Raw genomic sequence first — 26,210 nt, forward strand, 5'->3', positions numbered from 1 at the left:
CAGACGAATATGACGAGCCATCGAAGAAAATCCGTATTAAAAATCTTGGTATGTGATGTTGGAGAGAGGACCACAGTCCTTTTGTATTCAATGATGGAAGTCAACGAGGGTCTTAAAGAAAAATGTTGCGTCTATCAGCAGACGTTTGCGTGTAATATGTCTGCCCACTTAGCCACCAATGAACTATCAGGAAAATGATGACGGCATCAGAGAGTAAGTTTTTGTGGAGAGCAGCGACGTGAACAGTATTTCGTGAGCGTTCGCACCGCCTAAAATGTCGTGGATGTCAAGGTGTCGTTAAAAGAAAATAAATTCTGTGTGAACATTAATTTTAGTTCAAAGAAGAACTGAATTACATATTTAACTTGCTTTTCCTTATTTTTTTATCTTGTTTTGGGCAACAATCAGAATTTGTTTTTGGTTTGTTTGATATTTTCATTGTTTGTTTTTTTTAGTACTTTTAAATGTACTTATGTTTACTTTGATTTGAACTACACACATGCTATATAATATTCCATCAGTCTAAATATATGATGTAGTAGCTATTGCCTTGTTTTTTTACTTCTATGCAGCGATCTGCGTGAGTAAAAAAAAAAACAAAAAAACATTTACGTGTGGTAAAATACGATACTTTTCACCCGTGTTTCGTTTTTATTTCAATTGATTTTCTGAATTCCGTCCATAACTATTTTGTTGTTTTAGATATATTGCCACAAGCAACACAAACACCTGCCTCGTGCATGTCGACTTTCAGCCATCACTATCTACCATGTCCGAGAAAAAATATATATTTCTGTAAGGGGCAAAATTTGCAATAATGCATTCACTTTAAGATCGAGTGAATGTTTAAATGATATCATGGTTTAAAATGTGTTACCATAATGAAGACTGTTTATAAGTTTCAGTATTGATTCTAACAATACATTGCGCATTTTGAGAGTTTGGTTTCTAATTGGAGTATATACTTGGAAAGAGTATACAGTGCAATTCTTCAATATTGCGAGTACCAAACAATGGCTGCTTTACAATGTAATGATTTGTATGCTCAATTTAAAGTATAATTGGCAGACATTATCAGAATGTCTTTGCCAATCAGATGTTTAAATGAGGTCTTCCCATACCTGCAGAGTAGAAGCTGCTGAGTCACTGGTGTCAGTCAGTCCTGTGCCTCTTGGTATACTGGACACGATGTATCTGGAGCCCTTTGGCACAGGCTGTCTGACCACCAGCTTTCCTTTCCTGGTCTCTGCTAGAAACAGACTGTACCAGTAGGCATCGTTGGAGACCAGAGTGGAATCTGCGATGGTGGAGTTCCTCTCACTGATCACACTGTTCCTGCAGGGAGGAGCCGCTTTGCTGGGCTTGGGTTTCTGACACTTGAGCACGATGGTGACCAGTATGGTGATCAGCAGGAGAAATGACACCGAGCCTAGACCGATGACCAAATACAGGTTTAGGTCTGAAAAGATGTCGTATTCTAGAGGCACCTCAGTCATGTCAGAGTAGGCCTTAACAGCAGTCTCCATTGTGGACAGCTTGATGGTGACTGTAGCAGAGAGAGCAGGCTCCCCGTTGTCTTTGGCAACAACAACCAGTCTCTGGTGGCGCGGATCTCTGTAACTGAACATCCTCATAGTCCGGATCTCTCCGTTGTATTGGTCCAGACTGAACAAGGTGGCGTCAGTCACCTGTAGAAACTGGTAGGTAATCCGAGAGTTGTGCACCGAGTCGGTGTCTAAGGCTATCACCTTGGCAACCAGAGAGCCTTTGTCGGTGGATCTGGGGATCTTTTCCTCCACCACTGAGCCATGCGCGCGCCATGGAGACACAATAACTGGAGCGTTGTCGTTCTGGTCCACAATGATGATGTGGACAGTCACGTTACTGCTGAGTGGAGGAGAGCCAGAGTCTCTGGCCTCGATGTGGAAAAGAAACTCCTTCTCGATCTCATAGTCAAAAGTTTTCAGTGCGTAAAGATTACCGTTCTCTGGATTGATGGAGAACAGCATGGACATGGAGGTGTTGGCTATCTCCTTCTCAAGGATGAAATAAACTAGATACTGGTTTTCATGGAGGTCAGGGTCAAACGCAGTGAGTGAACTGAGCAAGGCCCCAGGTGCGTTATTCTCCGTTACACGTATAGTATAAAATGACTGAGGGAACTGTGGAACATTGTCATTAACATCCAGCAGTTCTAACGTCATAGTTTCATTGTCAGATAAAGGAGGAGAGCCTCTGTCTGTAACAGTGAAAGTGATGTCATATTCTGGAACCTTCTCACGGTCTAACGGCTCTGACACTACTAATTCATAATAGTTATCAGAGGATTCCCTCAGTCTGAAAGGCATATTATCTGGAATATGAAGATCAACCACTCCATTGTCACCTGAGTCTTTATCACTGACACTAACTACAGCTATCACTGTGTCTAATTCTATGTTTTCATTGACTGGACTCTGAAATGATTTAATAGATATTTCTGGGTGATTGTCATTCATGTCTTCAACCAGAATCTTTATAGTACATTGTCCTGACAAACTATTAGCTCCTTTATCAGTTGCTATAATTTCCATATCATAAATCTTAAAGTCTTCATAATTTAACATTCCTTTAACAGTAATTTCACCAGTGGAAGGATTCAGATTAAATGTTTCTTGTGTTTTCTCTGACGTATATAAACTGTATGAGTATGTTAAATCAGAATTTGATCCTTCATCTAAATCTGTTGCATTGAGATGAATGACAAGGCTTCCAATGGGAGAATTTTCCATTACTTTTATATTATAACTCGCTTTGTCAAATACAGGAGCGTTATCATTTGTGTCCAAAACATGAACAACAATACTGACCGTCCCAGAACGAGCAGGTGTGCCTCCATCTACAGCTGTGAGTATTAAAGTATGAACAGCTTGCTGCTCTCGATCTAAAGTCTTTGTTAAGATTAATTCGGCAAACTTCGACCCGTCTCTTCCAGTCTGAACTTCAATGTTAAAATATTCACTTTCACTCAGATGATAGGTTTTTACTGAATTACTGCCAACATCAGGATCAACTGCATTACTGAGAGAGAATCTCTCTCCTTTTGGCGTCGCCTCAGATATGTCTAAATGTATGACGTCTCTTCGAAATTGTGGGGCGTTGTCGTTCATATCCAAAATTTCTACTTCTATATTAAAAATTCTTAGTGGGTTTTCTAAGATTACTTCCAGTTTGAGATAACAAGACGTGGACGACTTCGTAGTGCAAAGATATTCTCTGTCTATTTTCTCAACAACATTCAGCTCACCAGTCTCTTTGTTCACGTCCAGATATTTTTTATTTGCAATGATGTCGAGACGCATCTTCCTCTGATTCAGCGTTTTCACATCCAAGTTGAGATCGTTAGCAAGGTTTGCGACAACTGATCCTTCTTTCATTTCCTCGGGTATGGAGTAATGAGTCACTGAAGTAGATATGTTACGAACCAAAAAAATAAGAAAAACGAGCAGTACGAACCTTTTGCAGGACTGCATTGTCACAACGGACCCTATCGTTTTGTGCACGATCACCGCACATCAAAGAATATAATGTCCTTTTCCAAAGTTCAGATTCTTTCAGTGGCGGTCGTAATCACAAACATATTCATATCATTTTAATCCGAATAATATCGCGTCGTTAGGAAGCGAAAGTGCCTTTTCGGAAAGGAGTCTTAGGTCCACGGAACTGTTCGGTTGTTTGAAAAAAAATCCTCCCTCTGATACACTGTCATTACGTTCATGGGTTGGGATTTTGCTGACAAAACAGCGCCACCTTTTGGGTTTTTGCAAGTCTCTTTTGACTGCGTTTAAACTAATATAACTTTTAATTTAAATGATTTATACCAGTGTGACGATAAATGTAATATTATCGGCAAGAATGTCTAGATTTATCAACGTTCTATATAAGCTTTGATTTTGAAGTTGAATCACACCAGAAAAATCGACACTGTAAGACAAAATGTGACTCAGCGATAAAGGACACTTATTAAAACAAAATTGTTGATTACTTTCTCACCTGCAGTGTGGAAGCTGCTGAGTCACTAGTGTCTGTCAGTCCTGTGCCTCTTGGTATACTGGACACGATGTATCTGGAGCCCTTTGGCACAGGCTGTCTGACCACCAGCTTTCCTTTCCTGGTCTCTGCTAGAAACAGACTGTACCAGTAGGCATCGTTGGAGACCAGAGTGGAATCTGCGATGGTGGAGTTCCTCTCACTGATCACACTGTTCCTGCAGGGAGGAGCCGCTTTGCTGGGCTTGGGTTTCTGACACTTGAGCACGATGGTGACCAGTATGGTGATCAGCAGGAGAAATGACACCGAGCCCAGACCGATGACCAAATACAGGTTTAGGTCTGAGAAGATGTCGTATTCTAGAGGCACCTCAGTCATGTCAGAGTAGGCCTTGACTGCAGTCTCCATTGTGGACAGCTTGATGGTGACTGTAGCAGAGAGAGCTGGCTCCCCGTTGTCCTTGGCAACAACAACCAGTCTCTGGTGGCGCGGATCTCTGTAACTGAACATCCTCATAGTCCGGATCTCTCCGTTGTATTGGTCCAGACTGAACAAGGTGGCGTCAGTCACCTGTAGAAACTGGTAGGTAATCCGAGAGTTGTGCACCGAGTCGGTGTCTAAGGCTATCACCTTGGCAACCAGAGAGCCTTTGTCGGTGGATCTGGGGATCTTTTCCTCCACCACTGAGCCATGCGCGCGCCATGGAGACACAATAACTGGAGCGTTGTCGTTCTGGTCCACAATGATGATGTGGACAGTCACGTTACTGCTGAGTGGAGGAGAGCCAGAGTCTCTGGCCTCGATGTGGAAAAGAAACTCCTTCTCGATCTCATAGTCAAAAGTTTTCAGTGCGTAAAGATTACCGTTCTCTGGATTGATGGAGAACAGCATGGACATGGAGGTGTTGGCTATCTCCTTCTCAAGGATGAAATAAACTAGATACTGGTTTTCATGGAGGTCAGGGTCAAACGCAGTGAGTGAACTGAGCAAGGCCCCAGGTGCGTTATTCTCCGTTACACGTATAGTATAAAATGACTGAGGGAACTGTGGAACATTGTCATTAACATCCAGCAGTTCTAACGTCATAGTTTCATTGTCAGATAAAGGAGGAGAGCCTCTGTCTGTAACAGTGAAAGTGATGTCATATTCTGGAACCTTCTCACGGTCTAACGGCTCTGACACTACTAATTCATAATAGTTATCAGAGGATTCCCTCAGTCTGAAAGGCATATTATCTGGAATATGAAGATCAACCACTCCATTGTCACCTGAGTCTTTATCACTGACACTAACTACAGCTATCACTGTGTCTAATTCTATGTTTTCATTGACTGGACTCTGAAATGATTTAATAGATATTTCTGGGTGATTGTCATTCATGTCTTCAACCAGAATCTTTATAGTACATTGCCCTGACAAACTATTAGCTCCTTTATCAGTTGCTATAATTTCCATATCATAAATCTTAAAGTCTTCATAATTTAACATTCCTTTAACAGTAATTTCACCAGTTGAAGGATTCAGATTAAATGTTTCTTGTGTTTTCTCTGACGTATATAAACTGTATGAGTATGTTAAATCAGAATTTGATCCTTCATCTAAATCTGTTGCATTGAGATGAATGACAAGGCTTCCAATGGGAGAATTTTCCATTACTTTTATATTATAACTCGCTTTGTCAAATACAGGAGCGTTATCATTTGTGTCCAAAACACGAACAATAACACTTGCAGTACCAGAACGAGCAGGTGTGCCTCCATCTACAGCTGTGAGTATTAAATTATGAACAGCTTGCTGCTCTCGATCTAACGTCTGTTTCAAGATCAATTCTGCAAACTTAGACCCATCTCTTCCAGTCTGAACTTCAATATTAAAGTGTTCACTTTCACTCAAATGATACGTTTTAACTGAATTACTTCCAACATCAGGATCAACTGCATTACTGAGAGAGAATCTCTCTCCTTTTGGTGTCGCCTCAGATAGGTCTAAATGTATGACGTCTCTTCGAAATTGTGGGGCGTTGTCGTTCATGTCCAAAACTTCTACTTCTATATTAAAAATTCGTACAGGGTTTTCTAATATTACTTCCATTTTCAAGTAGCACAATGTCAGCATTTTTGTACAAAGATATTCTCTGTCAATCTTCTCAACAATATACAGTTCACCAGTCTCTTTGTTCACGTCCAGATATTTCTTATTTGCAATGATGTCGAGACGCATCTTCCTCTGATTCAGTGTTGTAACATCCAAGCTGAGATCGTTAGCAAGGTTTGCGACAACTGATCCTTCTTTCATCTCCTCTGGTATTGAGTAATGAGTCACTGAGGCAGTTACATGATGAACGAAAGAAAAAATAACAAACGCCACATACCTTTTTCGTGACTGCATTGTTACCTCAGACCGCATTATTGTTCTTCTATTCACGGCTATTAAAACGTCAGTTCAAATAACGCACTGTATCCACTCATTTAAAATCTTTACTTCAAGGTCTCCGTCCAACCCTGTTGTTGGAAATTTTAATCCGTGAATATATTGACCCCTATAAAAGCAATGTTGCCTTTCTCGCCTTAAATGTATGTTTCAGCACCACGGAGCTCTCCGGCTCTTTGAGGCTGCACCGCTTTTACATTTCCTGTCATGGCGAACGTGGGTTAGTAATTTTATCGAGTGAACAGCGCCACCCTTTGTAAATTGTAAGAAACTGTTTGAAATCAGTTTACTTAACAAAGCAACGACGTTTTAAAGTTTGAACGTGAGTGTTGTGTGACTGCTTCAGATATCGATGAAAGCATTTTTGTTGGATTTTTTTCCAACCATTTAGAGGCGTTATTTCTTAATACTATACGTAGGGAAACTGCAAGTTAAATTATGGCAAACACGAAGACGTACATGAGAAAATTCATATATGTTCATACCTGCAGAGTAGAAGCTGCTGAGTCACTAGTGTCAGTCAGTCCTGTGCCTCTTGGTATACTGGACACGATATATCTGGAGCCCTTTGGCACAGGCTGTCTGACCACCAGCTTTCCTTTCCTGGTCTCTGCTAGAAACAGACTGTACCAGTAGGCATCGTTGGAGACCAGAGTGGAATCTGCGATGGTGGAGTTCCTCTCACTGATCACACTGTTCCTGCAGGGAGGAGCCGCTTTGCTGGGCTTGGGTTTCTGACACTTGAGCACGATGGTGACCAGTATGGTGATCAGCAGGAGAAATGACACCGAGCCCAGACCGATGACCAAATACAGGTTTAGGTCTGAAAAGATGTCGTATTCTAGAGGCACCTCAGTCATGTCAGAGTAGGCCTTGACTGCAGTCTCCATTGTGGACAGCTTGATGGTGACTGTAGCAGAGAGAGCAGGCTCCCCATTGTCCTTGGCAACAACAACCAGTCTCTGGTGGCGCGGATCTCTGTAACTGAACATCCTCATAGTCCGGATCTCTCCGTTGTATTGGTCCAGACTGAACAAGGTGGCGTCAGTCACCTGTAGAAACTGGTAGGTAATCCGAGAGTTGTGCACCGAGTCGGTGTCTAAGGCTATCACCTTGGCAACCAGAGAGCCTTTGTCGGTGGATCTGGGGATCTTTTCCTCCACCACTGAGCCATGCGCGCGCCATGGAGACACAATAACTGGAGCGTTGTCGTTCTGGTCCACAATGATGATGTGGACAGTCACGTTACTGCTGAGTGGAGGAGAGCCAGAGTCTCTGGCCTCGATGTGGAAAAGAAACTCCTTCTCGATCTCATAGTCAAAAGTTTTCAGTGCGTAAAGATTACCGTTCTCTGGATTGATGGAGAACAGCATGGACATGGAGGTGTTGGCTATCTCCTTCTCAAGGATGAAATAAACTAGATACTGGTTTTCATGGAGGTCAGGGTCAAACGCAGTGAGTGAACTGAGCAAGGCCCCAGGTGCGTTATTCTCCGTTACACGTATAGTATAAAATGACTGAGGGAACTGTGGAACATTGTCATTAACATCCAGCAGTTCTAACGTCATAGTTTCATTGTCAGATAAAGGAGGAGAGCCTCTGTCTGTAACAGTGAAAGTGATGTCATATTCTGGAACCTTCTCACGGTCTAACGGCTCTGACACTACTAATTCATAATAGTTATCAGAGGATTCCCTCAGTCTGAAAGGCATATTATCTGGAATATGAAGATCAACCACTCCATTGTCACCTGAGTCTTTATCACTGACACTAACTACAGCTATCACTGTGTCTAATTCTATGTTTTCATTGACTGGACTCTGAAATGATTTAATAGATATTTCTGGGTGATTGTCATTCATGTCCTCGACGAGAATTTTTAGTTTACATTGTCCTGACAAACTATTAGCTCCTTTATCAGTTGCTATAATTTCCATATCATAAATCCTGAAATCTTCATAATTTAATACTCCTTTAACAGTAATCTCACCAGTGTTTGGGTTTAAATTAAAAGTTTCTTGAGTTTTCTCTGATGTATATAAACTGTATGAGTATATTAAATCAGAATTTGATCCTTCATCTAAATCTGTTGCATTTACATGAATAACAAGACTTCCAATGGGAGAATTTTCCATTACGCTGACGTGGTAGCTCTCTTCCTCAAATGCAGGGGCGTTGTCGTTTGTGTCTAATACATGAACAATAATGCTGGCAGTACCAGAACGAGAAGGCATACCGCCATCTACAGCTGTGAGTATTAAATAATGAACAGCCTGTTTCTCTCGATCCAAAGTCTTTTTTAGTATTAAATCAGCAAATTTGGATCCGTCTCTTCCGGTTTGAATGTCTATTGTAAAATAATCGCTTTCGCTCAAGTGATACGTTTTTACAGAGTTTGAACCAACGTCTGGATCAACTGCATTGCTCACAGAAAAGCGTTCACCAGCCTGCGTAGCCTCTGAAATATCTAAATCTATTGTGTCTCTTCTAAAATGAGGTGCGTTGTCATTTATGTCCATTATCTCCAATTCGATATAGAATATTCTTTTGGGGTTTTCAATTATTGCTTCCATTTTGAGATAACATGATGTCTTTGCGGGACAGAGTGCCTCCCTGTCGATCCGTTCAACGATGTACAGCTCCCCTGTTTCTTTGTTCACGTCCAGGTATTTGCGATTGGTTATGGTCTCGATGCGCATTTTGCGTTCGACTAAGGCTTTCACTTCTAGTCCCAAATCTCCAGCTAAATTTGCGACTACAGAGCCTTCTTCGAGCTCCTCTGGGACAGAATAGTGTGTCACAGCTGACGCGAAATTTAAGGTGACACTGAAAAGAAGAATTGTCGGCACATACCTTTTCCAGTTTTCAGAACAGATAAAACCTCCCATTGTTACCACAGATCGTCGTTTTCTTCAGCGTAGTCTAAACCATTCCGCGTCGGATTTAGTAATGCTGTAAAGCTTCAGCCAAATTCCCAAATGAAGAACAGACACTGAGATATCCTTCAAATCCAAACAACAGTAGCAGTCCATTCGCCGCTCTCTCTGTATCAGTAAAACGATAAGTGCCATGGCGACCGTGATGTAAGAAAGTATATATGGCTGAGAAACAGCGACGCTGCGCGTAAGAAACAGACCCTGGCATCGATGTTTTAATAAAAAACATAAATTACTGTTGTGTATCACAAGTATTAATCATCGTATCTAGCTGTCTTAGAGACCGGTTGTTTTTTGTTTTTTGGTTTGTTTGTTTGTTTTACCTTTTGTGTTCTCGTTTTGGTAGAGTCTTTGTCCTAATACTAATCAAAGTATGTTCTTCTGACTGAAAAGCTAAAATAAAAAAGACACTTTTCAAAAAGAAAGTTTGCAAAGTTGATTGTCCTCTCTAGGTATTTGAAAAGTGTCTGCCCATGAATGTTTCAACTCACATGTGGTATAACAGTGTTACAACACTTGCAAGTCTTGGATCACAAAAGAGTCTCACCTGCAAAGTGGAAGCTGCTGAGTCACTTGTGTCTGTCAGTCCTGTGCCTCTTGGTATACTGGACACGATGTATCTGGAGCCCTTTGGCACAGGCTGTCTGACCACCAGCTTTCCTTTCCTGGTCTCTGCTAGAAACAGACTGTACCAGTAGGCATCGTTGGAGACCAGAGTGGAATCTGCGATGGTGGAGTTCCTCTCACTGATCACACTGTTCCTGCAGGGAGGAGCCGCTTTGCTGGGCTTGGGTTTCTGACACTTGAGCACGATGGTGACCAGTATGGTGATCAGCAGGAGAAATGACACCGAGCCCAGACCGATGACCAAATACAGGTTTAGGTCTGAAAAGATGTCGTATTCTAGAGGCACCTCAGTCATGTCAGAGTAGGCCTTGACTGCAGTCTCCATTGTGGACAGCTTGATGGTGACTGTAGCAGAGAGAGCAGGCTCCCCGTTGTCCTTGGCAACAACAACCAGTCTCTGGTGGCGCGGATCTCTGTAACTGAACATCCTCATAGTCCGGATCTCTCCGTTGTATTGGTCCAGACTGAACAAGGTGGCGTCAGTCACCTGTAGAAACTGGTAGGTAATCCGAGAGTTGTGCACCGAGTCGGTGTCTAAGGCTATCACCTTGGCAACCAGAGAGCCTTTGTCGGTGGATCTGGGGATCTTTTCCTCCACCACTGAGCCATGCGCGCGCCATGGAGACACAATAACTGGAGCGTTGTCGTTCTGGTCCACAATGATGATGTGGACAGTCACGTTACTGCTGAGTGGAGGAGAGCCAGAGTCTCTGGCCTCGATGTGGAAAAGAAACTCCTTCTCGATCTCATAGTCAAAAGTTTTCAGTGCGTAAAGATTACCGTTCTCTGGATTGATGGAGAACAGCATGGACATGGAGGTGTTGGCTATCTCCTTCTCAAGGATGAAATAAACTAGATACTGGTTTTCATGGAGGTCAGGGTCAAACGCAGTGAGTGAACTGAGCAAGGCCCCAGGTGCGTTATTCTCCGTTACACGTATAGTATAAAATGACTGAGGGAACTGTGGAACATTGTCATTAACATCCAGCAGTTCTAACGTCATAGTTTCATTGTCAGATAAAGGAGGAGAGCCTCTGTCTGTAACAGTGAAAGTGATGTCATATTCTGGAACCTTCTCGCGGTCTAACGGCTCTGACACTACTAATTCATAATAGTTATCAGAGGATTCCCTCAGTCTGAAAGGCATATTATCTGGAATATGAAGATCAACCACTCCATTGTCACCTGAGTCTTTATCACTGACACTAACTACAGCTATCACTGTGTCTAACAGTTCATTTTCTTTTATCGGACTTTGAAATGATTTGATGGATATTTCTGGATGATTGTCATTCATATCTGCTACAGAAATGTTTAATTTGCACTGACCTGATAAACTATTGGCTCCTTTATCCATCGCTATGATTTCCATTTCATAATTACGAATATCTTCAAAATTCAGCATTCCCTTAACTGTTATTTCACCAGTGGATGGATTCAAGTTAAATGTCTCTTGCGTTTTTTCTGATGTGTACAAACTATACGTGTATTCGATCTGCGCATTTGATCCCTCATCTAAATCTGTAGCATTCAGTTTCATGACAAGACTTCCAACAGGAGAGTTTTCCGTAATATTAACGTCATAATTATCTTTTTCGAAAGTTGGGGCGTTGTCATTAGTATCTACCACACGGACAACGATACTGGCTGTGCCTGTGCGAGTGGGGACTCCGCCATCCACAGCAGTGAGTATTAAATTGTGTACTGCTTGCTTTTCTCGGTCTAAACCCTTCTTTAATATTAAATCAGCAAATTTGGATCCGTCTCTTCCGGTTTGAATTTCTATGTCAAAGTGCTCACTTTGGCTCAGAAGGTATGTTTTAACTGAATTTGATCCAAGATCGGGGTCAACAGCATTATTAACAGAGAATCTCTCACCAGCCGAGGTTGATTCCATAATATCCAAGTTTATAGTGTCTCGTCGGAAGTGAGGAGCGTTGTCATTGATATCCGTAATTTCAATTTCGATATAAAATATTCTTTGCGGGTTCTCTACAATAGCTTCCATTTTTAGGAAACATGTCGGTGTCTTTATTGCACAGAGGTACTCTCTGTCAATCCTCTCAACGATGTATATCTCCCCGGTTTCTTTGTTCACATCCAGGTATCTTTTGCTGGATATGATGTCTAACCGCATCTTCCGCTTACTCAGAGTCTTCACGTCTAAACCTAAATCGGAGCCTAAATTGGCGACAACCGACCCTGCCTCCAATTCTTCGGGAACAGAATAATGAGTCACGGCAAGAACCGTGTTTGCAAACGTACCGACAAACAAAAGCGCGGACGCATACCTCCTCCAAGAATTTCCAGTGTTCTGCCTGTTCATTGTTAGACCGCTGAATGAATGTTCTTTTTTCAGTGAGTCAGTTCAAATGCAGCAAAGGAAATGGCAACGATGATATACTTTAAAGACGCGTTTCATTCAAAAAAATGTGAGCGTAAGAGAAATTAGTACGTAATAAATCCTTTATAGCCCGTTCAGCACCAGGAGCTGTCCACCCTCTTTTTTGCCGCTGTCCGGTCTGTCTGCTTTTGAGACACTGTCATGGCGTCTCGAAAGTCGCCGATTATGGTGTTAAACTGGAGAACAGCGACACTTAAGTGCCAGAAAACATGTATATGCATCATCGCAGGTTTGCGGGGAGGTTATTGCAATGTCGAATTATTTAAAATAAATAAACGAAGTTTAAACTGTTATACATGATACTAATTCTGTACGAAGGATTTTTTGTAGTCTAGATTTGTAACCTAATTCACTTAACAGGCATGTCTGAATCCCAAAGTACGGTTAATGTGTCTTCTATTGTTATGTTTTTACCATGTTTGGACCCAGGAAGACACATGGAAATACTGGGTGAATTAGGTTTTCATGACGTTTACAGAAAAGCCCAAGGGTTGTATTTATTTGAAACTGTATTTATTTACCTGCAGAGTGGAAGCTGCTGAGTCACTGGTGTCAGTCAGTCCTGTGCCTCTTGGTATACTGGACACGATGTATCTGGAGCCCTTTGGCACAGGCTGTCTGACCACCAGCTTTCCTTTCCTGGTCTCTGCTAGAAACAGACTGTACCAGTAGGCATCGTTGGAGACCAGAGTGGAATCTGCGATGGTGGAGTTCCTCTCACTGATCACACTGTTCCTGCAGGGAGGAGCCGCTTTGCTGGGCTTGGGTTTCTGACACTTGAGCACGATGGTGACCAGTATGGTGATCAGCAGGAGAAATGACACCGAGCCCAGACCGATGACCAAATACAGGTTTAGGTCTGAAAAGATGTCGTATTCAAGAGGCACCTCAGTCATGTCAGAGTAGGCCTTGACTGCAGTCTCCATTGTGGACAGCTTGATGGTGACTGTAGCAGAGAGAGCAGGCTCTCCGTTGTCCTTGGCCACAACAACCAGTCTCTGGTGGCGCGGATCTCTGTAACTGAACATCCTCATAGTCCGGATCTCTCCGTTGTATTGGTCCAGACTGAACAAGGTGGCGTCAGTCACCTGTAGAAACTGGTAGGTAATCCGAGAGTTGTGCACCGAGTCGGTGTCTAAGGCTATCACCTTGGCAACCAGAGAGCCTTTGTCGGTGGATCTGGGGATCTTTTCCTCCACCACTGAGCCATGCGCGCGCCATGGAGACACAATAACTGGAGCGTTGTCGTTCTGGTCCACAATGATGATGTGGACGGTCACGTTACTGCTGAGTGGAGGAGAGCCAGAGTCTCTGGCCTCGATGTGGAAAAGATACTCCTTTTCGATCTCATAGTCAAAAGTTTTCAGTGCGTAAAGATTTCCGTTCTCTGGATTGATGGAGAACAACATGGACATGGATGTGTTGGCTATCTCCTTCTCAAGGATGAAATAAACTAGATACTGGTTTTCATGGAGGTCAGGGTCAAACGCAGTCAGTGAACTGAGCAAGGCCCCAGGTGCGTTATTCTCCGTTACACGTATAGTATAAAATGACTGAGGGAACTGTGGAACATTGTCATTAACATCCAGCAGTTCTAACGTCATAGTTTCATTGTCAGATAAAGGAGGAGAGCCTCTGTCTGTAACAGTGAAAGTGATGTCATATTCTGGAACCTTCTCACGGTCTAACGGCTCTGACACTACTAATTCATAATAGTTATCAGAGGATTCCCTCAGTCTGAAAGGCATATTATCTGGAATATGAAGATCAACCACTCCATTGTCACCTGAGTCTTTATCACTGACACTAACTACAGCTATCACTGTGTCTAATTCTATGTTTTCATTGACTGGACTCTGAAATGATTTAATAGATATTTCTGGGTGATTGTCATTCATGTCTTCAACCAGAATCTTTATAGTACATTGTCCTGACAAACTATTAGCTCCTTTATCAGTTGCTATAATTTCCATATCATAAATCTTAAAGTCTTCATAATTTAACATTCCTTTAACAGTAATTTCACCAGTGGAAGGATTCAGATTAAATGTTTCTTGTGTTTTCTCTGACGTATATAAACTGTATGAGTATGTTAAATCAGAATTTGATCCTTCATCTAAATCTGTTGCATTGAGATGAATGACAAGGCTTCCAATGGGAGAATTTTCCATTACTTTTATACTGTAACTTGTCTTGTCAAATGCAGGAGCGTTATCATTTGTGTCCAAAACACGAACAATAACACTGGCAGTACCAGAACGAGCAGGTGTGCCTCCATCTACAGCTGTGAGTATTAAATTATGAACAGCTTGCTGCTCTCGATCTAAAGTCTTTGTTAAGATTAATTCTGCAAACTTAGACCCGTCTCTTCCAGTCTGAACTTCAATATTAAAGTTTTCACTTTCGCTCAAATGATATGTTTTAACTGAATTACTTCCAACATCAGGATCAACTGCATTGCTGAGAGAAAATCTCTCTCCTTTTGGCGTCGCCTCAGATATGTCTAAATGTATGACGTCTCTTCGAAATTGTGGGGCGTTGTCGTTCATGTCCAAAATTTCTACTTCTATATTAAAAATACGAACTGGATTTTCCAGTATTACTTCCAGTTTTAGATAACATGAAGTTGATGACTTTGTGGGACAAAGATATTCTCTGTCAATCTTCTCAACAATATAGAGTTCTCCAGTCTCTTTGTTCACATCCAGATATTTCTTATTTGCAATGATGTCGAGACGCATCTTCCTCTGATTCAGTGTTTTAACATCCAAGTTGAGATCGTTAGCAAGGTTTGCGACAACTGATCCTTCTTTCATTTCCTCCGGTATGGAATAATGAGTCACTGAAGTCGATATGTTACGAACCAAAGAAAGAAGAGAAATGAGCACGACATACCTTTTGCAGGACCGCATTGTCACAAAGGACCCCATTGTTGTGTCAGGGTTTAACGCAGCTTATCCAATATAATGTATATTTCCAGTGTTATGGGGTTTTATGCTGACGGCCCTGATCTCAAACATATTCTTTCAATTTCTGATTTTATTCCCGGGGTATATCGATGCTGTAAAAGGTCGATTGCGTTGTCGCTATAGCGTTTCAGCACCACGGAGCTGTCTGGTTACTCTAATCGGCATAACAACGATTGACTGTCATGGCGTTCAGTGCCGTTTGTTTGTTAAGAGAACAGCGCCACCTTTTGCATTTTGAAAAACTGTGTTTCACATGAAGCACATTACATTATATCTGAATGGTTTTAATGTGGCTTTAAATATTTGTTACTTTGAGATATTGCTGAAAATGATCATTAGACTTACTGAAATTTTGTGATCTCAAAATGTTTATGATGTGGAATAAAATATCACTAAATGTTGATATATGATGAATGTGAAAACAGAATTGTTCACCGGACTCTTACCTGCAGAGTGGAAGCTGCTGAGTCACTAGTGTCTGTCAGTCCTGTGCCTCTTGGTATACTGGACACGATGTATCTGGAGCCCTTTGGCACAGGCTGTCTGACCACCAGCTTTCCTTTCCTGGTCTCTGCTAGAAACAGACTGTACCAGTAGGCATCGTTGGAGACCAGAGTGGAATCTGCGATGGTGGAGTTCCTCTCACTGATCACACTGTTCCTGCAGGGAGGAGCCGCTTTGCTGGGCTTGGGTTTCTGACACTTGAGCACGATGGTGACCAGTATGGTGATCAACAGGAGAAATGACACCGAGCCCAGACCGATGACCAAATACAGGTTTAGGTCTGAGAAGATGTCGTATTCTAGAGGCACCTCCGTCAGGTCAGAGTAGGCCTTGACTGCAGTCTCTATTGTGGACAGCTTGATGGTGACTGTAGCAGAGAGAGCAGGCTCTCCGTTGTCTTTGGCCACAACAACCAGTCTCTGGTGGCGCGGATCTCTGTAACTGAACATCCTCATAGTCCGGATCTCTCCGTTGTATTGGTCCAGACTGAACAAGGTGGCGTCAGTCACCTGTAGAAACTGGTAGGTAATCCGAGAGTTGTGCACCGAGTCGGTGTCTAAGGCTATCACCTTGGCAACCAGAGAGCCTTTGTCGGTGGATCTGGGGATCTTTTCCTCCACCACTGAGCCATGCGCGCGCCATGGAGACACAATAACTGGAGCGTTGTCGTTCTGGTCCACAATGATGATGTGGACAGTCACATTACTGCTGAGTGGAGGAGAGCCAGAGTCTCTGGCCTCGATGTGGAAAAGAAACTCCTTCTCGATCTCATAGTCAAAAGTTTTCAGTGCGTAAAGATTACCGTTCTCTGGATTGATGGAGAACAGCATGGACATGGAGGTGTTGGCTATCTCCTTCTCAAGGATGAAATAAACTAGATACTGGTTTTCATGGAGGTCAGGGTCAAACGCAGTGAGTGAACTGAGCAAGGCCCCAGGTGCGTTATTCTCCGTTACACGTATAGTATAAAATGACTGAGGGAACTGTGGAACATTGTCATTAACATCCAGCAGTTCTAACGTCATAGTTTCATTGTCAGATAAAGGAGGAGAGCCTCTGTCTGTAACAGTGAAAGTGATGTCATATTCTGGAACCTTCTCACGGTCTAACGGCTCTGACACTACTAATTCATAATAGTTATCAGAGGATTCCCTCAGTCTGAAAGGCATATTATCTGGAATATGAAGATCAACCACTCCATTGTCACCTGAGTCTTTATCACTGACACTAACTACAGCTATCACCGTGTCTAATTCTATGTTTTCATTGACTGGACTCTGAAATGATTTAATAGATATTTCTGGGTGATTGTCATTCATGTCTTCAACCAGAATCTTTATAGTACATTGTCCTGACAAACTATTAGCTCCTTTATCAGTTGCAATAATTTCCATATCATAAATCTTAAAGTCTTCATAATTTAACATTCCTTTAACAGTAATTTCACCAGTGGAAGGATTCAGATTAAATGTTTCTTGTGTTTTCTCTGATGTATATAAACTGTATGAGTATGTTAAATCAGAATTTGATCCTTCATCTAAATCTGTTGCATTGAGATGAATAACAAGGCTTCCAATGGGAGCATTTTCCATTACTTTTATATTATAACTCGCTTTGTCAAATGTCGGAGCGTTATCATTTGTGTCCGAAACATGAACGACAATGCTGACCGTGCCAGAACGAGCAGGTGTGCCTCCATCTACAGCTGTGAGTATTAAATTATGAACAGCTTGCTGCTCTCGATCCAACGTCTTTGTTAAGATTAATTCGGCAAACTTAGACCCATCTCTTCCAGTCTGAACTTCAATATTAAAGTGTTCACTTTCACTCAAATGATACGTTTTTACTGAATTACTTCCAACATCAGGATCAACTGCATTGCTGAGAGAGAATCTCTCTCCTTTTGGCGTCGCCTCAGATATGTCTAAATGAATAGCGTCTCTTCGAAATTGTGGGGCGTTGTCATTCATGTCCAAAATTTCTACTTCTATGTTAAAAATTCGGAGTGGATTTTCGAGTATTACTTCCAATTTTAGATAACAAGATGATTTTGTGTTACAAATATATTCTCTGTCAATCTTCTCAACAATATATAGCTCACCCGTCGCTTTGTTCACATCCAGATATTTCTTATTTGCAATGATGTCGAGACGCATCTTCCTCTGATTCAGTGTTTTAACATCCAAGCTGAGGTCGGTAGCAAGGTTGGAGACGACTGATCCTTCTTTCATTTCCTCCGGTATTGAATAATGAGTCACTGAAGTCGATATGTTACGAACCAAAGAAATAAGAAAAACGAGCGCCGCGTACCTTTTGTATGACTCCATTGTTAAAACGGAGCTCGTGTGGTTTCACCGGTCGAGACTGTTTAGCCGATATAACGCATATTTTCGTTGGTCTAGAAAATGTCTGTCAAGACTTTGATCAAAATATATTTGTCCAATTCAAATCCCAAAATTGTTTCATCCCAATCAACAGCTAAATAGTCCGATTTGACGTTGTGGCCAGTTTCAGCACCAACGAGCTGTCCGTTCCTTTCATCGCCTGCGTCACTGACTATTATTCACTGTCATGCCGTCCATGGCCTGTGATATTTTCTGAGTAAACAGCGCCACTTATTGCACATAACTGGATCATACAGTAATGATATAGTAACCTAAAGTAACCTACTAAGCAATATTGAGTTTAAGTTTATAATCCGCTGCCGAATTCGTTTGAATTGAGCAGAATGTTTATTTATTTCACAAACTGACAAAACGTTGTTACCATAAATATTTTATGAACGGAAATAGAATGAGAAGAACAGGAGCTCCAATGCACATTGGACTCTTACCTGCAGAGTGGAAGCTGCTGAGTCACTAGTGTCTGTCAGTCCTGTGCCTCTTGGTATACTGGACACGATGTATCTGGAGCCCTTTGGCACAGGCTGTCTGACCACCAGCTTTCCTTTCCTGGTCTCTGCTAGAAACAGACTGTACCAGTAGGCATCGTTGGAGACCAGAGTGGAATCTGCGATGGTGGAGTTCCTCTCACTGATCACACTGTTCCTGCAAGGAGGAGCCGCTTTGCTGGGCTTGGGTTTCTGACACTTGAGCACGATGGTGACCAGTATGGTGATCAGCAGGAGAAATGACACCGAGCCCAGACCGATGACCAAATACAGGTTTAGGTCTGAAAAGATGTCGTATTCTAGAGGCACCTCAGTCATGTCAGAGTAGGCCTTAACAGCAGTCTCCATTGTGGACAGCTTGATGGTGACTGTAGCAGAGAGAGCAGGCTCCCCGTTGTCCTTGGCAACAACAACCAGTCTCTGGTGGCGTGGATCTCTGTAACTGAACATCCTCATAGTCCGGATCTCTCCGTTGTATTGGTCCAGACTGAACAAGGTGGCGTCAGTCACCTGTAGAAACTGGTAGGTAATCCGAGAGTTGTGCACCGAGTCGGTGTCTAAGGCTATCACCTTGGCAACCAGAGAGCCTTTGTCGGTGGATCTGGGGATCTTTTCCTCCACCACTGAGCCATGCGCGCGCCATGGAGACACAATAACTGGAGCGTTGTCGTTCTGGTCCACAATGATGATGTGGACAGTCACGTTACTGCTGAGTGGAGGAGAGCCAGAGTCTCTGGCCTCGATGTGGAAAAGAAACTCCTTCTCGATCTCATAGTCAAAAGTTTTCAGTGCGTAAAGATTACCGTTCTCTGGATTGATGGAGAACAGCATGGACATGGAGGTGTTGGCTATCTCCTTCTCAAGGATGAAATAAACTAGATACTGGTTTTCATGGAGGTCAGGGTCAAACGCAGTGAGTGAACTGAGCAAGGCCCCAGGTGCGTTATTCTCCGTTACACGTATAGTATAAAATGACTGAGGGAACTGTGGAACATTGTCATTAACATCCAGCAGTTCTAACGTCATAGTTTCATTGTCAGATAAAGGAGGAGAGCCTCTGTCTGTAACAGTGAAAGTGATGTCATATTCTGGAACCTTCTCACGGTCTAACGGCTCTGACACTACTAATTCATAATAGTTATCAGAGGATTCCCTCAGTCTGAAAGGCATATTATCTGGAATATGAAGATCAACCACTCCATTGTCACCTGAGTCTTTATCACTGACACTAACTACAGCTATCACTGTGTCTAATTCTATGTTTTCATTGACTGGACTCTGAAATGATTTAATAGATATTTCTGGGTGATTGTCATTCATGTCTTCAACCAGAATCTTTATAGTACATTGCCCTGACAAACTATTAGCTCCTTTATCAGTTGCTATAATTTCCATATCATAAATCTTAAAGTCTTCATAATTTAACATTCCTTTAACAGTAATTTCACCAGTGGAAGGATTCAGATTAAATGTTTCTTGTGTTTTCTCTGACGTATATAAACTGTATGAGTATGTTAAATCAGAATTTGATCCTTCATCTAAATCTGTTGCATTGAGATGAATGACAAGGCTTCCAATGGGAGAATTTTCCATTACTTTTATACTGTAACTTGTCTTGTCAAATGTAGGAGCGTTATCATTTGTGTCCAAAACACGAACAATAACACTTGCAGTACCAGAACGAGCAGGTGTGCCTCCATCTACAGCTGTGAGTATTAAATTATGAACAGCTTGCTGCTCTCGATCTAAAGTCTTTGTTAGGATCAAATCGGCAAACTTCGTCCCTTCCCTTCCAGTCTGAACTTCAATATTAAAGTTTTCACTTTCACTGAGATGATACGTTTTAACTGAATTACTGCCAACATCAGGATCAACTGCATTACTGAGAGAAAATCTCTCTCCTTTTGGCGTCGCCTCAGATATGTCTAAATGTATGACGTCTCTTCGAAATTGAGGGGCGTTGTCGTTCATGTCCAAAATTTCTACTTCTATATTAAAAATACGCACTGGGTTTTCCAATATTACTTCCAGTCTGAGATAACAAGATGATTTTGCAAGACAAATGTGTTCTCTATCAATCTTCTCAACAATATACAGTTCACCAGTCTCTTTGTTCACGTCCAGATATTTCTTATTTGCAATGATGTCGAGACGCATCTTCCTTTGATTCAGTGTTTTAACATCCAAGCTGAGGTCATTAGCAAGGTTTGCGACAACTGATCCTTCTTTCATTTCCTCCGGTATGGAATAATGAGTCACTGAAGTCGATATGTTACGAACCAAAGAAAGAAGAGAAACGAGCAAGACATACCTTTTGCAAGACCGCATTGTCACAAAGGACCCCATTGTTGTGTCAGGGTTCAACGCAGCTTATCCAATATAATGTATATTTCCGGTGTTATTACGATTTTTGCTGACGGCCCCGATCTCAAACATATTTCTTCAATTTCTGATGATTTTTATCCCGGGGTATATCGATGCTGAAAAGGGGCGATTGCGTTGTCGCTATAGCGTTTCAGCACCACGGAGCTGTCTGGTTACTCTAATCGGCATAACAACGATTGACTGTCATGGTGTTCAGTGCCGTTTGTTTGTTAAGAGAACAGCGCCACCTTTTGCATTTTGAAAAACTGTGTTTCACATGAAGCACATTACAATACATATTTTAAATGTGGGTTTAAATGTTTTGTTATTTGCAGATATTGCTGAAAAACACCATTACACTGACTGAAATTTTGTGATTTCTTGTTTTTATGAAGCAAAATAACAAGTCACTCAATATTGACACGTATTATATATGAAAACATAATTGTTCATCGGACTCTTACCTGCAGAGTGGAAGCTGCTGAGTCACTAGTATCTGTCAGTCCTGTTCCTCTTGGTATACTGGACACGATGTATCTGGAGCCCTTTGGCACAGGCTGTCTGACCACCAGCTTTCCTTTCCTGGTCTCTGCTAGAAACAGACTGTACCAGTAGGCATCGTTGGAGACCAGAGTGGAATCTGCGATGGTGGAGTTCCTCTCACTGATCACACTGTTCCTGCAGGGAGGAGCCGCTTTGCTGGGCTTGGGTTTCTGACACTTGAGCACGATGGTGACCAGTATGGTGATCAGCAGGAGAAATGACACCGAGCCCAGACCGATGACCAAATACAGGTTTAGGTCTGAAAAGATGTCGTATTCTAGAGGCACCTCCGTCATGTCAGAGTAGGCCTTAACAGCAGTCTCCATTGTGGACAGCTTGATGGTGACTGTAGCAGAGAGAGCAGGCTCCCCGTTGTCCTTGGCAACAACAACCAGTCTCTGGTGGCGCGGATCTCTGTAACTGAACATCCTCATAGTCCGGATCTCTCCGTTGTATTGGTCCAGACTGAACAAGGTGGCGTCAGTCACCTGTAGAAACTGGTAGGTAATCCGAGAGTTGTGCACCGAGTCGGTGTCTAAGGCTATCACCTTGGCAACCAGAGAGCCTTTGTCGGTGGATCTGGGGATCTTTTCCTCCACCACTGAGCCATGCGCGCGCCATGGAGACACAATAACTGGAGCGTTGTCGTTCTGGTCCACAATGATGATGTGGACAGTCACGTTACTGCTGAGTGGAGGAGAGCCAGAGTCTCTGGCCTCGATGTGGAAAAGAAACTCCTTCTCGATCTCATAGTCAAAAGTTTTCAGTGCGTAAAGATTACCGTTCTCTGGATTGATGGAGAACAGCATGGACATGGAGGTGTTGGCTATCTCCTTCTCAAGGATGAAATAAACTAGATACTGGTTTTCATGGAGGTCAGGGTCAAACGCAGTGAGTGAACTGAGCAAGGCCCCAGGTGCGTTATTCTCCGTTACACGTATAGTATAAAATGACTGAGGGAACTGTGGAACATTGTCATTAACATCCAGCAGTTCTAACGTCATAGTTTCATTGTCAGATAAAGGAGGAGAGCCTCTGTCTGTAACAGTGAAAGTGATGTCATATTCTGGAACCTTCTCACGGTCTAACGGCTCTGACACTACTAATTCATAATAGTTATCAGAGGATTCCCTCAGTCTGAAAGGCATATTATCTGGAATATGAAGATCAACCACTCCATTGTCACCTGAGTCTTTATCACTGACACTAACTACAGCTATCACTGTGTCTAATTCTATGTTTTCATTGACTGGACTCTGAAATGATTTAATAGATATTTCTGGGTGATTGTCATTCATGTCTTCAACCAGAATCTTTATAGTACATTGTCCTGACAAACTATTAGCTCCTTTATCAGTTGCTATAATTTCCATATCATAAATCTTAAAGTCTTCATAATTTAACATTCCTTTAACAGTAATTTCACCAGTGGAAGGATTCAGATTAAATGTTTCTTGTGTTTTCTCTGACGTATATAAACTGTATGAGTATGTTAAATCAGAATTTGATCCTTCATCTAAATCTGTTGCATTGAGATGAATAACAAGGCTTCCAATAGGAGAATTTTCCATTACTTTTATATTGTAACTTGTCTTGTCAAATGTAGGAGCGTTATCATTTGTGTCCAAAACACGAACAATAACACTTGCAGTACCAGAACGAGCAGGTGTGCCTCCATCTACAGCTGTGAGTATTAAATTATGAACAGCTTGCTGCTCTCGATCTAAAGTCTTTGTTAAGATCAAATCGGTAAACTTCGACCCGTCTCTTCCAGTCTGAACTTCAATATTAAAGTGTTCACTTTCACTCAGATGATACGTTTTAACTGAATTACTGCCAACATCAGGATCAACTGCATTGCTGAGAGAGAATCTCTCTCCTTTTGGCGTCGCCTCAGATATGTCTAAGTGTATGGCGTCTCTCCGAAATTGAGGGGCGTTGTCGTTCATGTCCAAAATTTCGAGTTCTATGTTAAAAATTCGTAGTGGGTTTTCCAAAATTACTTCCAGTCTGAGATAGCATGACGTTGACGATTTTGTGGGACAAATATATTCTCTGTCAATCTTCTCAACAATATACAGCTCACCCGTCTCTTTGTTCACGTCCAGATATTTCTTATTTGCAATGATGTCGAGACGCATTTTCCTCTGATTCAGTGTTTTAACATCCAAGCTGAGATCGGTAGCAAGGTTTGCGACAACGGATCCTTCTTTCATCTCCTCCGGTATTGAATAATGAGTCACTGAAGTCGATATGTTACGAACCAAAGAAAGGAATAAAATGACCGACACGTACCTTTTGTATGACTGCATTGTTAAAACGAAGCTCGCCATGTCTGGGTTCACTATTCGTGGCTGTTCAGCCGATAAAATGCATGTTTCCGCTAATGTGGAACATTTCTGTCAAGACTTTGATAAAAAATATATATTTGTCTAATTCAAATCGCAAAAATGATTTCGTCCCAGTCACCAGCTAAATAGTCCGGTTTGAGGTTGGAGGGAGTTTCAGCACCGCGGAGCTGTCCGTTTCATTCAGGTCTACCTCACTGACTATTATTCACTGTCATGGCGTCCATGGCCTGTGATATTTTCTGAGTAAACAGCGCCACTTATTGCACATTACCAGATCATACAGTTGTGATACAGTAGCTAAAACTAAACTACAAATCAGAAGTTTATATGGTGCTGCAGTGTTTGCTTAAAGCAACGCAATACATCAATTTATTTAACAAAGTGACAAACCTGTGTTATCATATTTTATGTTCTAGTATTCTATATTAATAATGTATTATATTTCACAAGGGATAGTTCAATTGTAGTGTAAAAAGATGTGAGCAGAAATGCACGGATTCTTACCTGCAGAGTAGAAGCGGCTGAGTCACTAGTGTCTGTCAGTCCTGTGCCTCTGGGTATACTGGACACGATGTATCTGGAGCCCTTTGGCACAGGCTGTCTGACCACCAGCTTTCCTTTCCTGGTCTCTGCTAGAAACAGACTGTACCAGTAGGCATCGTTGGAGACCAGAGTGGAATCTGCGATGGTGGAGTTCCTCTCACTGATCACACTGTTCCTGCAGGGAGGAGCCGCTTTGCTGGGCTTGGGTTTCTGACACTTGAGCACGATGGTGACCAGTATGGTGATCAGCAGGAGAAATGACACCGAGCCCAGACCGATGACCAAATACAGGTTTAGGTCTGAAAAGATGTCGTATTCTAGAGGCACCTCAGTCATGTCAGAGTAGGCCTTGACTGCAGTCTCCATTGTGGACAGCTTGATGGTGACTGTAGCAGAGAGAGCAGGCTCCCCGTTGTCCTTGGCAACAACAACCAGTCTCTGGTGGCGCGGATCTCTGTAACTGAACATCCTCATAGTCCGGATCTCTCCGTTGTATTGGTCCAGACTGAACAAGGTGGCGTCAGTCACCTGTAGAAACTGGTAGGTAATCCGAGAGTTGTGCACCGAGTCGGTGTCTAAGGCTATCACCTTGGCAACCAGAGAGCCTTTGTCGGTGGATCTGGGGATCTTTTCCTCCACCACTGAGCCATGCGCGCGCCATGGAGACACAATAACTGGAGCGTTGTCGTTCTGGTCCACAATGATGATGTGGACAGTCACGTTACTGCTGAGTGGAGGAGAGCCAGAGTCTCTGGCCTCGATGTGGAAAAGAAACTCTTTCTCGATTTCATAGTCAAAAGTTTTCAGTGCGTAAAGATTACCGTTCTCTGGATTGATGGAGAACAGCATGGACATGGAGGTGTTGGCTGTCTCCTTTTCGAGGATGAAATAAACTAGATACTGGTTTTCATGGAGGTCAGGGTCAAACGCAGTCAGTGAACTCAGCAAGGCCCCAGGTGCGTTATTCTCCATGACACGTATAGTATAAAATGACTGAGGGAACTTTGGCGCGTTGTCATTAACATCCAATAGATGCAAATGTACTGTTTCATTGTCAGATAAAGGCGGGGTTCCTGCATCTGTAACTATCAACGTGATGTCATATTCGGGCACTGATTCACGATCCAAGGGTTCAGATACTATGAGCTTGTAATGCACGGGTCTATCTGATGACTTGTTTAGAATAAATGGCAGGTTCTGATTTATGGATAAGCTCACTTTCCCATTTTCACCAGTGTCTCTGTCACTTATTCCGACCACAGCAATGACACTTCCTACTGGGATGTTCTCGTCCACTGTGTTTTGCACAGACTGTATGGTAATTTCCGGATAATTGTCATTCATATCTGTTACGTGGACGACTACTTTACACTGGCCCAGTAAGGGATGTGTCGCTTTGTCTCTCGCCTCAACGTGCATCTCATAAACTTTCATATCTTCATAGTCAATAGTACCCTTCACAGTAATCTCCCCTGTGTTGGGATTCAGTGCAAAGACGTCTTGTGTTTTTTCTGACGTGTAAAGAGTGAACGAGTACACTATCTCTGAGTTCAGACCCTCATCAAGATCTGTGGCGTTAAGCTTCGTCACTAAGGTCCCGATGGGCGAATTTTCTGTCAT

At 42.4% G+C, this 26,210-nt stretch overlaps 2 protein-coding genes across 11 annotated transcripts in view; both read right to left on the minus strand.

Moving 5' to 3' along the window:
• LOC104939402 (protocadherin alpha-C2) overlaps positions 1 to 18,467 on the minus strand; it is a 28,925-nt gene extending 10,458 nt beyond the window's left edge. Inside the window, exon 1 of one of the 10 annotated variants that reach the window (XM_019260568.2) lies at positions 15,842 to 18,467. In XM_019260568.2, coding sequence (XP_019116113.2) covers positions 15,842 to 18,226 — 2,385 coding nt within the window. In that variant the 5' untranslated portion in view covers positions 18,227 to 18,467. Of the gene's footprint in view, positions 1 to 1,121; positions 3,841 to 4,032; positions 6,906 to 6,944; positions 9,519 to 9,942; positions 12,715 to 12,947; positions 15,613 to 15,841 lie in introns of those variants that run through there. The other 9 variants (XM_019260567.2, XM_027278400.1, XM_027278404.1 and 6 more) reach the window with 9 other exon arrangements.
• A 208-nt stretch (positions 18,468 to 18,675) lies between these two features.
• Positions 18,676 to 26,210, minus strand: LOC113746611 (protocadherin beta-13). The gene is made up of 3 exons (XM_027282986.1): positions 24,552 to 26,210; positions 23,700 to 24,002; positions 18,676 to 20,814 (listed from the first exon to the last, which is right to left on the minus strand). Exons 1-3 carry the CDS (start codon positions 26,208 to 26,210, stop codon positions 18,676 to 18,678), a joined length of 4,101 nt encoding a protein of 1,366 aa, XP_027138787.1.

The sequence above is a fragment of the Larimichthys crocea genome, chromosome I (assembly GCF_000972845.2).
Source record: "Larimichthys crocea isolate SSNF chromosome I, L_crocea_2.0, whole genome shotgun sequence".
NCBI classification, from domain to species: Eukaryota; Metazoa; Chordata; class Actinopteri; family Sciaenidae; genus Larimichthys; species Larimichthys crocea.

Excerpts from the sequence above, each read along its gene's own strand:
- LOC113746611 (XM_027282986.1), bottom strand. The coding sequence starts at position 26,210 with ATGACAGAAAATTCGCCCATCGGGACCTTAGTGACGAAGCTTAACGCC. Across the intron at positions 24,003-24,551 it reads CAGCCGCTTCTACTCTGCAG|TCATACAAAAGGTACGTGTC; the intron begins GTAAGAATCCGT and ends TTAACAATGCAG. Across the intron at positions 20,815-23,699 it reads CATGCTATCTCAGACTGGAA|GTAATATTGGAAAACCCAGT; the intron begins GTAATTTTGGAA and ends CTCAGACTGGAA.